The sequence below is a fragment of the Eubalaena glacialis genome, chromosome 13 (assembly GCF_028564815.1).
Source record: "Eubalaena glacialis isolate mEubGla1 chromosome 13, mEubGla1.1.hap2.+ XY, whole genome shotgun sequence".
Taxonomy (NCBI): domain Eukaryota; kingdom Metazoa; phylum Chordata; class Mammalia; order Artiodactyla; family Balaenidae; genus Eubalaena; species Eubalaena glacialis.
The window spans coordinates 24,417,852-24,430,982 of NC_083728.1; the positions used below are offsets into that span (position 1 = coordinate 24,417,852).

General features: G+C 46.3%; 1 protein-coding gene across 5 annotated transcripts in view; it reads right to left on the bottom strand.

Annotated features, from left to right (window-relative positions):
- CEP250 (centrosomal protein 250) overlaps positions 1 to 12,472 on the bottom strand; it is a 50,409-nt gene extending 37,937 nt beyond the window's left edge. For 2 of the 5 annotated variants that reach the window (XR_009703154.1, XM_061208173.1), the window contains exons 1-7: positions 12,363 to 12,472; positions 4,782 to 5,077; positions 4,261 to 4,317; positions 3,060 to 3,142; positions 2,669 to 2,834; positions 1,818 to 1,924; positions 1,303 to 1,557 (exon numbers count right to left, since the gene is read on the bottom strand). Coding sequence is in view for 4 of the 5 variants with exons in the window: in XM_061208173.1 (XP_061064156.1) it covers positions 1,303 to 1,557; positions 1,818 to 1,924; positions 2,669 to 2,834; positions 3,060 to 3,142; positions 4,261 to 4,317; positions 4,782 to 4,967 (854 nt within the window). In the remaining variant the exon portion in view is untranslated. Of the gene's footprint in view, positions 1 to 1,302; positions 1,558 to 1,817; positions 1,925 to 2,668; positions 2,840 to 3,059; positions 3,143 to 4,260; positions 4,318 to 4,781; positions 5,078 to 12,357 lie in introns of those variants that run through there. The other 3 variants (XM_061208174.1, XM_061208176.1, XM_061208175.1) reach the window with 3 other exon arrangements.
- Between the last annotated feature and the right edge of the window lie 659 nt (positions 12,473 to 13,131).

Sequence of the window (13,131 nt, forward strand, 5' to 3'; positions counted from 1 at the left end):
GTGCAGCAATGAAGACCCAACGCAGCCAAAAATAAATAAATAAATAAAATAAAGCAAAAAAAAAACAAAAACAAAACTACATGTGAGAAGTAAGAACGTACTTCTTATGTAATCTTTTTAATTCCTGCTTCTGTCTTGAACTCTTTTTTACTCTTTAGTAGATTTGTCAAATTGAGACTTTGCGGTGATTGTCCCTCACCTTGCCCTTTGTTAGAGCTCCTTCCTCTCTTCTCAGATTTGTGTTTGTCTTCCTGGGTGGACTGGAGCTGCGACTGAGTTGGATTTCTGATTCCTGATTTCCAGCACAGTGCCTTACTGACAGTGCTCACTAATGGTTTGTTGAATGAATTAACGTGAAATTTAAAAACAAACTCTGCCATCCCCAGAGGAGTGGAGGGAAGATTTGGGCATGGGTCATAAAAGCCAGATTAGTCCTTAGTCTTGTCCTGTGTGATAACAGATAGTGAAGCTTCAAATAAGTGGCTCAGGGACTTCCCTGGTGGCGCGGTGGTTAAGAATCTGCCTGCCAATGCAGGGGACACAGGTTCAATCCCTGGTCTGGGAAGATCCCACATGCCACGGAGCAACTAAGCCCGTGCACCACAGCTACTGAGCCTGCACTCTGGAGCCAGCGTGCCACAACTACTGAGCCTGCGTGCTACAACTACTGAAGCCCACGCGCCTAGAGCCCATGCTCTGCAGCAAGAGAAGCCACCGCAATGAGAAGCCCGTGCACCGCAACGAAGAGTAGCCCCCACTCGCCGCAACTAGAGAAAGCCCGCGCGTGGCAACAAAGACCCAACGCAGCCAAAAATAAATAAATAAATAAATTAATTAATTAAAAAAAATGTATATAACAACAAAAAAAAGACCATATGGGGGCACAGTAATGTAACAGGCTATCAAGGTCATAGAAGAGGTGACATTTAACTATGCCTTAAAGGATAAGGCAGAGAGAGAAGGGAGAGAGGCATTCCAGGCTAAGGCCAGCATCTACAAAGGCAGGGAACATGGAAGAACTTGGCTGTTCTGGGAATGACAAATAGTTTGGTGTTGATAGAGGAGAGTCACAGCCAGCTCTGTAAGTCAACAGAAGAGAAACTGAGCTGCAAGATAGTCTGAGGGCAGAGGGCAGTGACACGGCCCCAGCTGTGGCACCGGGTTTCAAACTAGACTCCCTCTGGCACATCTCCTTCCCCTCTTGTGGGAGGAATGCTCTTCACATCTCCCCCACCCATCCTGACTCCCTAAAGGAGTCAACTTTCTCTTAGCGAACCCCTCCTAGGACCCAGGCCATCTCACCGATCCTGGAGCTCAGCCTTCTCCAGATGCCCTTGACTCTTCAGCTGTGTTAACTCCTGACTCCTTTCATGGGCTTCCTTCTCCAGCTCCTGGGTCCTGGCTAGTAGCAGCATCAACTGGGATGGCTCGCTCCCATTCAGTCTACCAGATCCACCAGATTCCCGAGACTGTGGTGTTCCCATAGTCAGGCGCAGACAACAGGTCAACAGGGAACCTGAAAGCCTCACATGCTCAGCCTTGAGCTCCGTCAGGTCTCTGAGTACAAGCAAAGAAAGAGCAGACTCCAACAGGGACCAGGAACAGAAAAGGGAGCGTGGAGGTCAGGCCCAGGGAAGCCTGAGGAGCAGGTCTGGGAAAAGTCATCTCAATCCAACAATCCAACAATTCCATCCCTCCCCACCAACTCTTCCACCCCTGCCTTTCCCCTACAACCTGATTCCCTTCTACAGCAGCCCACTGTCATGCGAATAGAGTCGGTAGGGGCAAACCTCCTCCCGTCATACCTCCACACTGACCTGTCAGTGGCTGACTTCATTTCCAGGAAGTGGCGACGAAAGGTCACCACCTCCCGCCACAGACTGAGAAGGCGACCGTGCTCCCCTTTCAGGTAGCCCTTGAAGAACTGTGTGTTCAGAAACCCAGGTCATATCAAAGGGCAGAGGACATCTTTTGCCAACACGGGAGTCTTGGATTCCTCCTGACTATTGGGGGGAAGTGGAGGGACTTAAAGGAGATAGCTTATGAATGGGTGTCTATGTTCAGGCGATGCTGAAGTGTTTAATATAGTTAGCAGTGGGATTCAAGAGGTCAAAGGGCCTAGGATGGTATATGGCCTTCTTTGAGCTAGATTAGAAAAGGATAAACAGTAGCTGCTCAACAAATGGGGGCTATTACCATCATCACCACAGACTTATAATGAGGATTAAATGATATAACATATGTAAATCACCTAACATAATGCCTGACACAGAGCAACAGCCCAGGAAACATTAGTTTCCTTTAACTGGGATCTGAAAATTTCTTCCCCATTCAATTTCAATAGCTACCTCCTTAGCATCTAGATTGCAGACTTCCAGATGACGGGAGTCAGTAAACTTTAAGATCCATCTAAAACCTATACAGGAACAGAGTTGCTTTGAGTGTCATGCTACCTGCCAGCAAAACCTCGACTGGGCAGGTAAGGACAGAACTAAGGTGACAGCCCAAGCAGGACAGAGCTGCCAGCATGAGCGGTAAGGCCGGCCAGAGACTTTAACAACAGCTCAGTTTCCATCCAAGTCCTGAAGTTAACCCCTTCCAGCACTGACCAGGCAATGCCCAGACTGCAAGTCCTCCTCTCACCATTCCCGCCCACTGTTTCTCTCACCTCCTGCTCCATCTGCCACTGGCTCTCCTTCCTCATTAGCTCATCGCGGGCCCGGCTCCAGTCTACTGTCAATTTTTCCATATCTTCCCGAAGGGCTTTATTCACCACGTCAGCTTTTTCCATGTGCAGCCGAAGCTGGGTGTTCACCTCCGCTAGACTCTCACACCTGCACTGGGGAGGGGTAGGAGCAAGTACTAAACAAAGGTCTGAGCCAACCCTTGGACCTCTTGGAGTAAGATGACAACCACTGGAACTTTCCATTGCCAGGAACTGGAGGGCTAAGGCTGAAGCCCTTGGTTCTAATCCATGTTAGCCCTCGAGACAGAGGTTTTCCATCAACCTTCTCTACCCGCCCACCAACTACCCAGGCCAGAAAGTTGGGGCCCATCACCTCTGTTGCTCCTCCTCCAATCGAGTTAGCAGCTGTTCCAGGTTTGGCTCTTCCACACCTTCCCACCTCTGAAGGACCGGTCCCTTAGCCAGACAAAAGCAAGCTTTATTTATTTACCTCCAAAGAGAACATCCCGCAGACCAATTCCCTGATGCCCCCTTCTACAGCAGCCTGCTTATTTTTTTTAAAGTTCATCCGTTTATTTTATTTTTATTTTTGGCCACGCCGAGCAGCTTGTGGGATCTTAGCCCCCCCACTTATCCCCCCAGGGATAACCCCACTACCACCCCCCAGCAGTGAAAGCGCAGAGTCCTAACCACTGGACTGCCAGGGAATTCCCCAGCTTTCTTTTTATTCTTTCTTCCCTTTGTTAGCAATATGTCTCTTTTCTCAATCACTGCATTCTGCAAGTAAACCCACTGCATCCCTCTCTCCAAACGTAAACCAGTGACTTCTCCTGAAAGATGGCATTTAGTAGTGAAAAGAACTTTTGACCTAAGAAGCATAAAATACAGCTTTCACTAATGGTCTTGGCTTCTACTACACTAATTTTTGGACCTTGGGAAGTTATAACTTCTCTAAGCCACAAAGTCTTCAGCTCCTAAATGAAGGTGATATCATTCCCCTGAGAAAGTTGCTTTGCAGGTTAAGTGACGTAATTCTATGACAATGCCTAAGGGTGCCTGGCCTACATAGAACAGTACATAGTTAAGTCTTCGTCCTTTCCTTCCTCTGAGAGAACTCTTCCGAGCGTAATGTGAGAAGATGCTGAGAGGGAGCTGGAAGAAATGCAGACAGGTCTTTGAAAGCCAGTTCTACCCAGCCCACAGCACAAAGAAATCTCTCTGCCACAAACACGGTTTTTTCAGGCCTGCAAAGGCACACATCTCTCCAAGACAGATAAACACTGACACCTCCTGGAGGAAAAATGCATCTCTTCTCTCGGATTCCACACCCCTTCCAATCTGGTAATATTAAGTCTCTTAAAGCTCATTTTGTCCTTAGAGAGCCAAGGGTTGGAGTCTGATGGGGCAGGAATAGCTAGGTCCTGTGAAGGTATCTGATGAAGCTCTCAGGGGCTGACGAAAGAGAGGCTTCTTCCAAACACCGCCTTATCACACCCCAGCCTCCCTCAGTCAGCAAATGAGGCCTAACTATACTCCCTGAGGGCTCAGGAGGAGCACAGAACAGCCTCACTCACCCCAGTGGCTTCCAGCCGCTTCTCCAGCTCTTGGCACCAGCTCCGGTACTGCAACACCTGAAGCAAACAGAGCAGGACGCGGCAATGGGCACGGCTGGTACCAACAGCCCAAAGCAAAGGTCCCCGAGGGTCGTGGGCAAACGCGCTGTGAATGAGGGACTGGGTGATGACAGTGAAGTGAGGCCATAACATCTCACAGTTTCCATTTGGTCATTTAAGCATATGTTCTCTACAGCTCTTGTATTGGAGAAGGAAGTTCATGGGCTTTGGAACCGGAAAACCTAGGATGAGGTCCTAGCTCTAGACTAGGAGAGCAAACCTAGACAACTAACTTAACCCTCATGAAGGTCACCTTTGAAAGGGACATCGTAGATGGCTGGTGGAGAAGCTGTGGACATCAAAGGACAGCTGTTTAGGACATTCCCACCACGTGGCTCCATCTTCTGCAAACCTCATCCCGCTTCAGTCCCCAGCCCCAAGTGTTCTCCTCTTTCCCCTTCCTGAAAGGGCAGCTGCCTCACCTTGGCCTGCAGCTTCCTCACGAGGGTTGCTTGCCTCTGCTGAGCCTCCTGGGAGCTCTTCAGCTTCCGCCAGGAGGCTGCTTGGTTCTCTGCCATCTGCTGCTGTAGCGCCAGCACTTGCTCCTCCAGCACCAGCTGCAGTGACCGGGGCTTCATATTGTTCAACCCAGGGCCCCCTGTCTCCATGGGGGCACCAGACAGTAAGTCCACAGGTCCCTATGCAGCCAGAGGCTGTTCGCTCCCAGCAGGCTCTCTAATCATTGCTGTGTCCCTTGGACCTCCTCTTGAGCTGGGGACTAAAGCACACAGTGGAGTTGAAAGAACTCCCTAGATGACTCAAATTTATTCAGCAAATACTCATTAAGTCCGGTAAAATTGGGTTGGACAAAGTACAGTACTCCTCAGAGCTTTTCAAATACTAAGATGGACCTAATCTCTAAGGGGGGGGGGGACATGATGAGCATCATTTCCCAAATTTATTGGACCATGACACAAGCTCACAGGACTAGTGTTTCCTGGCATGACTTTTGTAACTCTGCACTCGACCAAGAGCTCCTAGTTTACCATTGCATCCCTAGTGCCTGGCACAGTGCCTAATAAACATCTGCTGAATGAATCACTGAAGGTGATTTTAGGCTACCAGGGGAGATGGACACAATTACAATACAATGTGGCCTGTGCAGTAATAACAGAGACATCACAGGATAGTATGGGAAGACAACAGAAGGACATTTAACCCAACCTGGGGGGCTGTGAACAGTGCGAATCATCATCATCATAATTAATACTTGTTAAGTGCTTCTATGGGTCAGTCACTTGAAGTGCTTTACACATACCATGTCATTTTGGCATCACAAGAATCTTGAAACCTTCCAGTGCTTTCCTATCATACTTCAGCATTGGTACTATTTTAACTCTTTATATATGGATGAAGAAACTGAGGCTTACAAAGGCTAAGCCTTAGTTGAGAAATCAGAAAGGTTAAACAATTTGTCCTAGTTCATACAGTTGGCATTTGGTTGACTAGGGATCTGAATACAAGCAATCTGACTCTCTGACAGAGAGTAGCAGGCATTTCAGGCAGGGGAACCAAAAAACAGAGGGAAGAAGGAACCAGCTTCAGCAGGATGGCAAACCCTCCTCATCCACCAGGAGATGGGCCAGAACAGGGCAATGGGGTCAGGTGAGGGAGGCCAGCCTAACCAGTGACTTCAGAGACACCCAGGAGATGGGGAGGCAAGATGATCAAGAGTTTGGGGTGCTAGTCCAAGTTCTGTCTCTAATGGCCTCTAGGACCTCGAGCACAGCACGCCACTTCCTCAGGCTCCTCATCCAAAAATGAGGGTGCCCAGCTCCATGACCTCTGAGTTTCTTAGGCCTCTAAAACACACGATAACCTGGGGGCAGAGGAACGGGGTAGAGTTCTCTCATCTTATCAGCCCTGAGACACCCATCAGCAGGTTTGAGGAGTATCTGTATTTCCAGCTACCTATCAAGAAAATGGTCTATTAGAGCTGCCTTCTTGGCAGCATCAGTCTCATAATCTGAAGAAAATGGCATATACAGCAAATGCAAATGTAACATTTGCACATACAGTGGGAGTTTCAGGGGCCCCATGTCCCTTTAATGCACCAAACTGTTGATCTTCTACATCCTGGCTCAAATGCCACTTCCTATCAGGTCCTCCCAGATGTATCCAGGAATAATTTATCAGTTTTATAGCCATATATACAATATATATAAATTTATATTTAATGTATAGAGAGAATGTCTATGTTACATTTTATCATTACTATTTGTCTATCTTCTCCACTAATCTGTGAGTTCCTCAAAGGCAGGAGCTAATTCATTTTGGTCATTAGTAGCTTGCCAACAACGCATAATGAAGAAATGCATATGGCCTCACTCCTGGCAGATCTAAACCCTTGGCCAGAGGTTAGAAATGTAGCCTGCGGGTTCTTTTCAATCACTGTGTGGCCTATACAATGGTTTTTAAGAACTTAAGTTAGGTGCCAACATTTACCATTGGCAAAATACATATAAAAATTCATATTTCTGGCTCCTTTGGATAATCAGCATATCTAGTGACCCTTGACCCACATTCCCACAAGGTGACAACAGGCTGCAGTGAAACAGTGTCTGCCCCCTTTAGATAAGGCATATGCTCTCCAGTTCACCTCAGTCTCAGGCCCCCGCCCTGGCCTAGCCTCTCCCTCACACTGATAGCAGATTTTAGTTGTCATGTCATTGCACTTGTGCTATTGTTTTTCTTATAACAGAGTTACAGAGGAAAACTCAGCTTACTAATCACCTCCTGGGCAACTGCAGATACCCGGGTTTGCTGAGCTTGCACTAGACAGTAAGGAAAGGGCATAAAGTAGGAAGAGTAGAGTGGCACCAGTAAAGGCATAGTGGCACCAACACCCCAGGCTGCCTCTTCCTAGCTGACCAACTGGGTTAGTACTTCCAGTGTCCTCCCTTTCTGCCCTTCCTTTCCACCACAGCTGTGAAATGCTGGCTCAATCTCTCTCTTCTGGTTGGAGGCACAAACCTGCTGGGAAATAGCTCTTACTGCCAACACGACTAACAACAAGAGTAGCTCTGAGATGCTTCAAGGGACTTGAAGAGCCTTTTCTCTCTGAACACTGTGAGGGATGGGCCAGGCTCCCTAACCCTCCTTTGAATCCCTACCCCCCAAAGCATTCGGTTAAACCCCATGAAATTGCCAATGTTTGCCCTTTTTTTAACCTAATAAAATGATAATTTCATGTAATTCAACCTAATATAATAATATTATATATATTTATAATCATATATTTATATATATTATACAAACCTAATATATAAGCAGCCCTCCCATAGTTCCTGGAATTCTCCTATTAAATCCTCTTTTATTCTTCTTATTTATTTAGCTTTGGCCACGCCTCGCGGCTTGCAACATCTTAGTTTGTTCCGCGCCCCCTGCAGTGGAAGCTCAAGAGTCCTAACCACTAGACCCGCAAGGAATTCTCTAAATCCTCTTTTAGAATAAGACTGTTGTTAATGTGTAGACATTATTTTAGAAAATGATAGTAACACTTCAGTAAAGAAATGGAATTATATTAGAACTATATGATTATTTTACTTTAGCAGATAATTTAAAAATTTTAGAGCTATTTAAAAATTTAGTCCAACCCTCTCATTTTACAGATAAGGAAACTGAGGCTTACAGAGATGAAGTAACTTCATTTTGTTCATATTTTATTGGTGTGCCCCATTTACTTCAAAAATGATGTGAAATTGTAGCAAATGTACCATACTAATGTAAGATGTTACTAACAGGGGAAACTGGGTGCAGGGTATATAGGAACTTGCTGTACTATGCAAGTTCTGTAAATCTAAAATTGTTCTAAAAAATAAAGTTTATTTTAAAAATGATTTGAATTGTTTTATGATTAATGCCACCCCCCCAAAAAAAACAGGAATAAAAAGATGGACGGAACAGAGAAAAATTACATCAGGAATTTTTCTGAAATTGAGATTCAGTTCTGAGCTTCCTCAAGACACAGTTCAGCACCTTTCATTAACACACTGTGGGATCAGCCAGAGAATAAATAAACTAGCATAGCTCCAAAAGAAAGGTAGGTTTCAATGCCCCTCAGGAAAGGAAAAGGTCAGTAGCTGGCAAATGGTAACAGACTGAATTGCATTCAATGAGAATAATGGCTGTCAGTGTGCTTTGTAAACTGTAAACCACTGAATAGATGTTATCATTCCCACAGGAAAAGGAAAAAGATTCACTTCTTTTATACGTTAATTTATCCTGTAAACACTCATGAATTCCAGCTTAGCATCAGGTAACTGGCCACAGTGATACAGAAATGAATAAGACTGACTTCCTACTTTTGCTAGGAACCAGACTGGGAAGGGCAGTGACCTCTGAACCTAGGGTGAAGAGTGACAGAAGAGTGACATAAATTATATATTTTGTCTCCTCTCATCCAAATTCTTCCAAAACGAGTATTTAAATAAATTTAAAATAGCAGCAACACCACCTAAACTTGAAGTAGAGGTGTAAATGTTACAAGGACTAAGAGGAGAACTGGTATTATTAAACAGAATTTGTCACTTAAAGCAAAAAAGGAAAAACACTTGAGGGCACAGACATTTTATTTCCAGAGCAAAGAAACTATATATATATATATACATTTGTCTGCAGAGACAATTTGTTTCTTATTCCAGAAAAAAAGAAATTAGCACACAGCTCCTTATATAAATCTCATATGTGGGGTCTCTCTCTCCATCCTCCTCCTACCTCTAAGGCCTCTCTCCCTTTAGTCTCCTCTGCTGGCTCCTCCTCACCTCCCCACCATCTCAAGGTTGGAGGCCCCAGGGCTCAGGCTTCAGACCTCTTCTCCACCTACATTCATTTTCTAGATAATCTCATCCAGTTTCATGGCTTAAAACTGTACCTATACACCCACAACTCCCAGTGTTACGTCTCCAGCCCATCTGGCACATCACACTCCTATACTAAATGCAAACATTTATTTAACTTCTCCATATAGATGTCTAACAGGCATCTCAAAGTTAACTCATCCAAAAGTGAACTCCTGTTCCTCCAACCTTCCCCATTTCAGTACGTGCTAATTCCATCCTTCTGGTTGCTCAAGCCCAACAGCCTTACAGTTATACTGACTCCATTCTCCCACAGCCTATAACCAATCCATCAGCAAATCCTGTTGGCTCTACCAGTTGCTATCGCTTCTGACCCACCCCCACCATCATCCTGAGCCAAGCCACTCTTGCCTGATGTGGTGGCTTTAAGGTATGCCCACAAATTCTTTGATACTCCTCCCTTCAAGAGGTGGAGCCTAAACTCTCTCCCCTTGAGCATGATCTGGAATAAAGTTAATGAAGCTGAATAAAGTAGAAATGACTTCCAAGACAAGGTCATAAAAGGCCTCCCCTCTCTCTAGCTCTTGCTCTCTCCCCACTCTCTCTGCTGTGTCCTGAGGACACCCAGGCAGCCCTGTGAAGAGGCCCAGTGGTAAGGAACCACATCTTGGGAGCAGACCAGCCATCAGTTTGACTGCAATCTCCTGAGAGAGCCTAAGCCAGAAACAGCCAGCTGAGCTGCTCCCAGATTTCAGACCCACAACTATATGAGATAATAGATGACTGTTGTTTCAAGCTGCTAAATTTTGGGGTAATTTCTTGCATAGCAATAGATAACTAATACACCTGGATAACCGCAAGAGCTTCCTAGGTGGTAGCAATGCTTCTACCCTTGCTTTCAAAATTTGCTTTTTCTCAGCAGAATAGTCAGAGTGATCCTTTTAAAACAGTGACAGGGAATTCCTGGGTCGTCCAGTGGTTAAGACGCCGAGCTTCCACTGTAGGGGGCATGGGTTCGATCCCTGGTTGGGGAACTAAGATCCCACATCCCACATGGTGTGGCATAAATAAATAAATAAAGCAATAAATAAATAAATAAATATTAAAACAGTGACAGATTCGGCCACTCAGAGCCTTCCAGTGGTTAATCAAGAGTAAAAACCACAACCACTGTATTGGCTTACCTGGTCCTAATTATTTGATCCCAGCCTCCAATTGTTTTAATTCCATTTCTTACTCCTCTCCCCTTTGCTCACATCCCTCCAGCCACACAGCCCTCCTTGCTGTACACGCTTGGAACACACCAAGCCACACACTCATCCAGGGCCTCTTCTTCCAGTTATCCTCATGATTGGCTCCCTTGCCACCTTCTCTGTTCAAATGTCCCCTTCTCAGTAAGTTGTTCCCTAACCACCCAATATAAAATACCACCATCCCTCCACACAAACTGGTATTTTTCTTTTCTTTCTTTTTTTTTTGGCCGCACCACACGGCACGCAGGATCTCTTAGTTCCCCAACCAGGCATTGAACCCGTGCCCCCTGCAGTGGAAGCGGGGAGTCTTAACTACAGGGCTGCCAGAGAAGTCCCTGGTATTTTTCTACTTACCTTACCATGCTTCATCTGTCCCTATCTGAGTATTATGTGTACTATATCTAACCCAATGTAAATTTCCCAAGTGCAAGAATATTGTTTTGTTGACTGCTGTATTCTCAGCTCCTAAAACAGTGCCTGGTATATAGCAGGTACTCATTAGATATTTGACTAAATGAATGGATATAAGAACATTAGGCAACATGATCCATATCAAAGGTCTTGCAAAATGCTGACAGTTCTATAACCTTCTAAAAGGTAAAAACAAACAAAAAACCCCAAAAGAAACAGATCATGTAGTTTGTACAGCACTTTACTCTCCCACAATTATTTGCAATCTTCATAAAAAACACTTTGAGAAGAAATTATTGCCTTCATTTTATGGACAAGAAAACTAAGGCTCAAAACACGGAAGGGGTGTAACTGGTCAGCGGCAGAGCAAATACTGAACCCCAATCTGCTTCCAAACTCTATGCCCTTCCATTACAAAATGCTGCCCCCTAAATCATGAAATATGAAATCACAGCTCTGGGAGGAACACTTTCTAAAGGGTGTGAAATGATGAGGTCTAGGTCTTCGGCTCTCTGATGGAAAAGGACCAAAGAAAGGTAGAGTGTGACTGAAGGAACAGAGGGCTAGCATCAGGTTCTAGCTCCTCATGAACTCACTCTGTACATTTGGGAACATCAATTCTCCTTTCTAAGCTTTCTCATGTGCATCATAATCTTGGCCTCCATAACTCATGGACCTAATGTAAACACCAATTCAACAGACATTTACCAAACCCAAAGGCAATCTAGGAATTATTACATGCTCTGGGGACGGACAGCCTAGAATCGTATCCCAGCTCCACTCACTTATTAGTTGTGGGACTCTAGGCAAATTGATCTAAGAGTGCCTTAGCTTCTTCACGCACAAAATGTGAAGATATAGAACCCACCTTATGGAATTGCTCTGAGGATTAAATGGGCCTTTACGGGTAATGCATTTCGTAGCACCTTTGTGACTATTCAATAAATATTAGCTATTATTATGATCATCACGTGCTAGACCCTGGGATACAGATGAAAAAGGCAAGGCATAACGCCCCAACAAGTGCACGGCTGTAAAAGAGAAGCAGGAAAGGTAACTCGGTGCAATGAGTGCAAAAACCCAGCAGCGAGCTAACTGCGCCTTCAGAAAGCGGTTGGAAAAGGTTTCCGAGGAAGTGCTATTTAAGGGGGGTCCCGAAGAATGAGCGTTCCAGAGTAGGGTGGCGAGTAGGACTGGACTTTCGGACAGATCACATGCAAAGCCCCAAGGGCAGAGGGAGCCGCAAAATTCTGGGAGCCAGGAGCGGGACGCTTAGGAGAGCGCAGCGCCTTATCGGACAACCCCGCGCTCGGGAAGATCCCTTTTTACGCGGACTGGAGCGCAGAGTGTTGGCGGCAGCAGCACGCGGACGCACCCGCCTAGGACAGGTCCCAGCCCCTCTCTGGGTCTCGGGTTCCTCGCGGGGAACTGGAGGCCGCTGCCCGAACGGAATTCCCTAAGGCGCTCTAAGAGGGCCGGCCTCTGGGCCTCAGACCGTTAACCCGGGCACCACCCGCCTGCCCTTGAGGCTCCACCTCACCACGCTCGGCTCCCGCAGATTCCTCGGGTGCTCCTCAGCGCCGCACCGGCTGAAGCAGCAGCTAAGGCCCGGCCGGGGTCGCGGGCCCACCAAGGGGCTGGGGCGCAGGCCCCGCCCCTCAAACTCCCGCCCTTTCGGAGGGCCCCGCCCCTCCGTGCAGCACGCCTAAGGACGGACTGCGCCACCTAGGGGCCTCCGCCATGTTGAGTACTGGCAGCCGACTTAAAAGTGTGGCCCAGAAGGAAAAAGGGGATAATATTAAGAGATATTAAGATTCCCTCACCAGAAATGGGGACAGCCAGGCTTGCTGGATTCGAGCAAGGGAAGTTTTAGTAACAGAAAAAAACTTGCCCTCAATCATACCCCTTTTGGCTTCGGGATTACACATTGCGCATGTGTATGGTCACCTGGTTCTAGGTGCGCCTGCGCGCTGTTCCGCCCACAAACCCGAGTACAATTAACAAGGGCGCTTCGTCGGGATACAATCATCTTCAGACCCCGAAGCCCCAGACAGCTTCAGGCAACACACCACTCACAGAATAGTTACTCAGTGTCATTTGAACACACATGGCTTTGAACAGGGTGTTTTCTTTGCCTGAATGTCCTGCATCCGTCCGGAGAACTGCAGTTTGTCCAATTTTATGCGTAAACCTGATTTTCTCTAGAGGACTCTAGAGGCGTTTTTTCCATAGTGTTTTGTGCATAAATTATCAATGCACTTTCATTCACCTGCCTCTCTTCTCCACTCAGTGGTTCTAAAGTTTTAGTT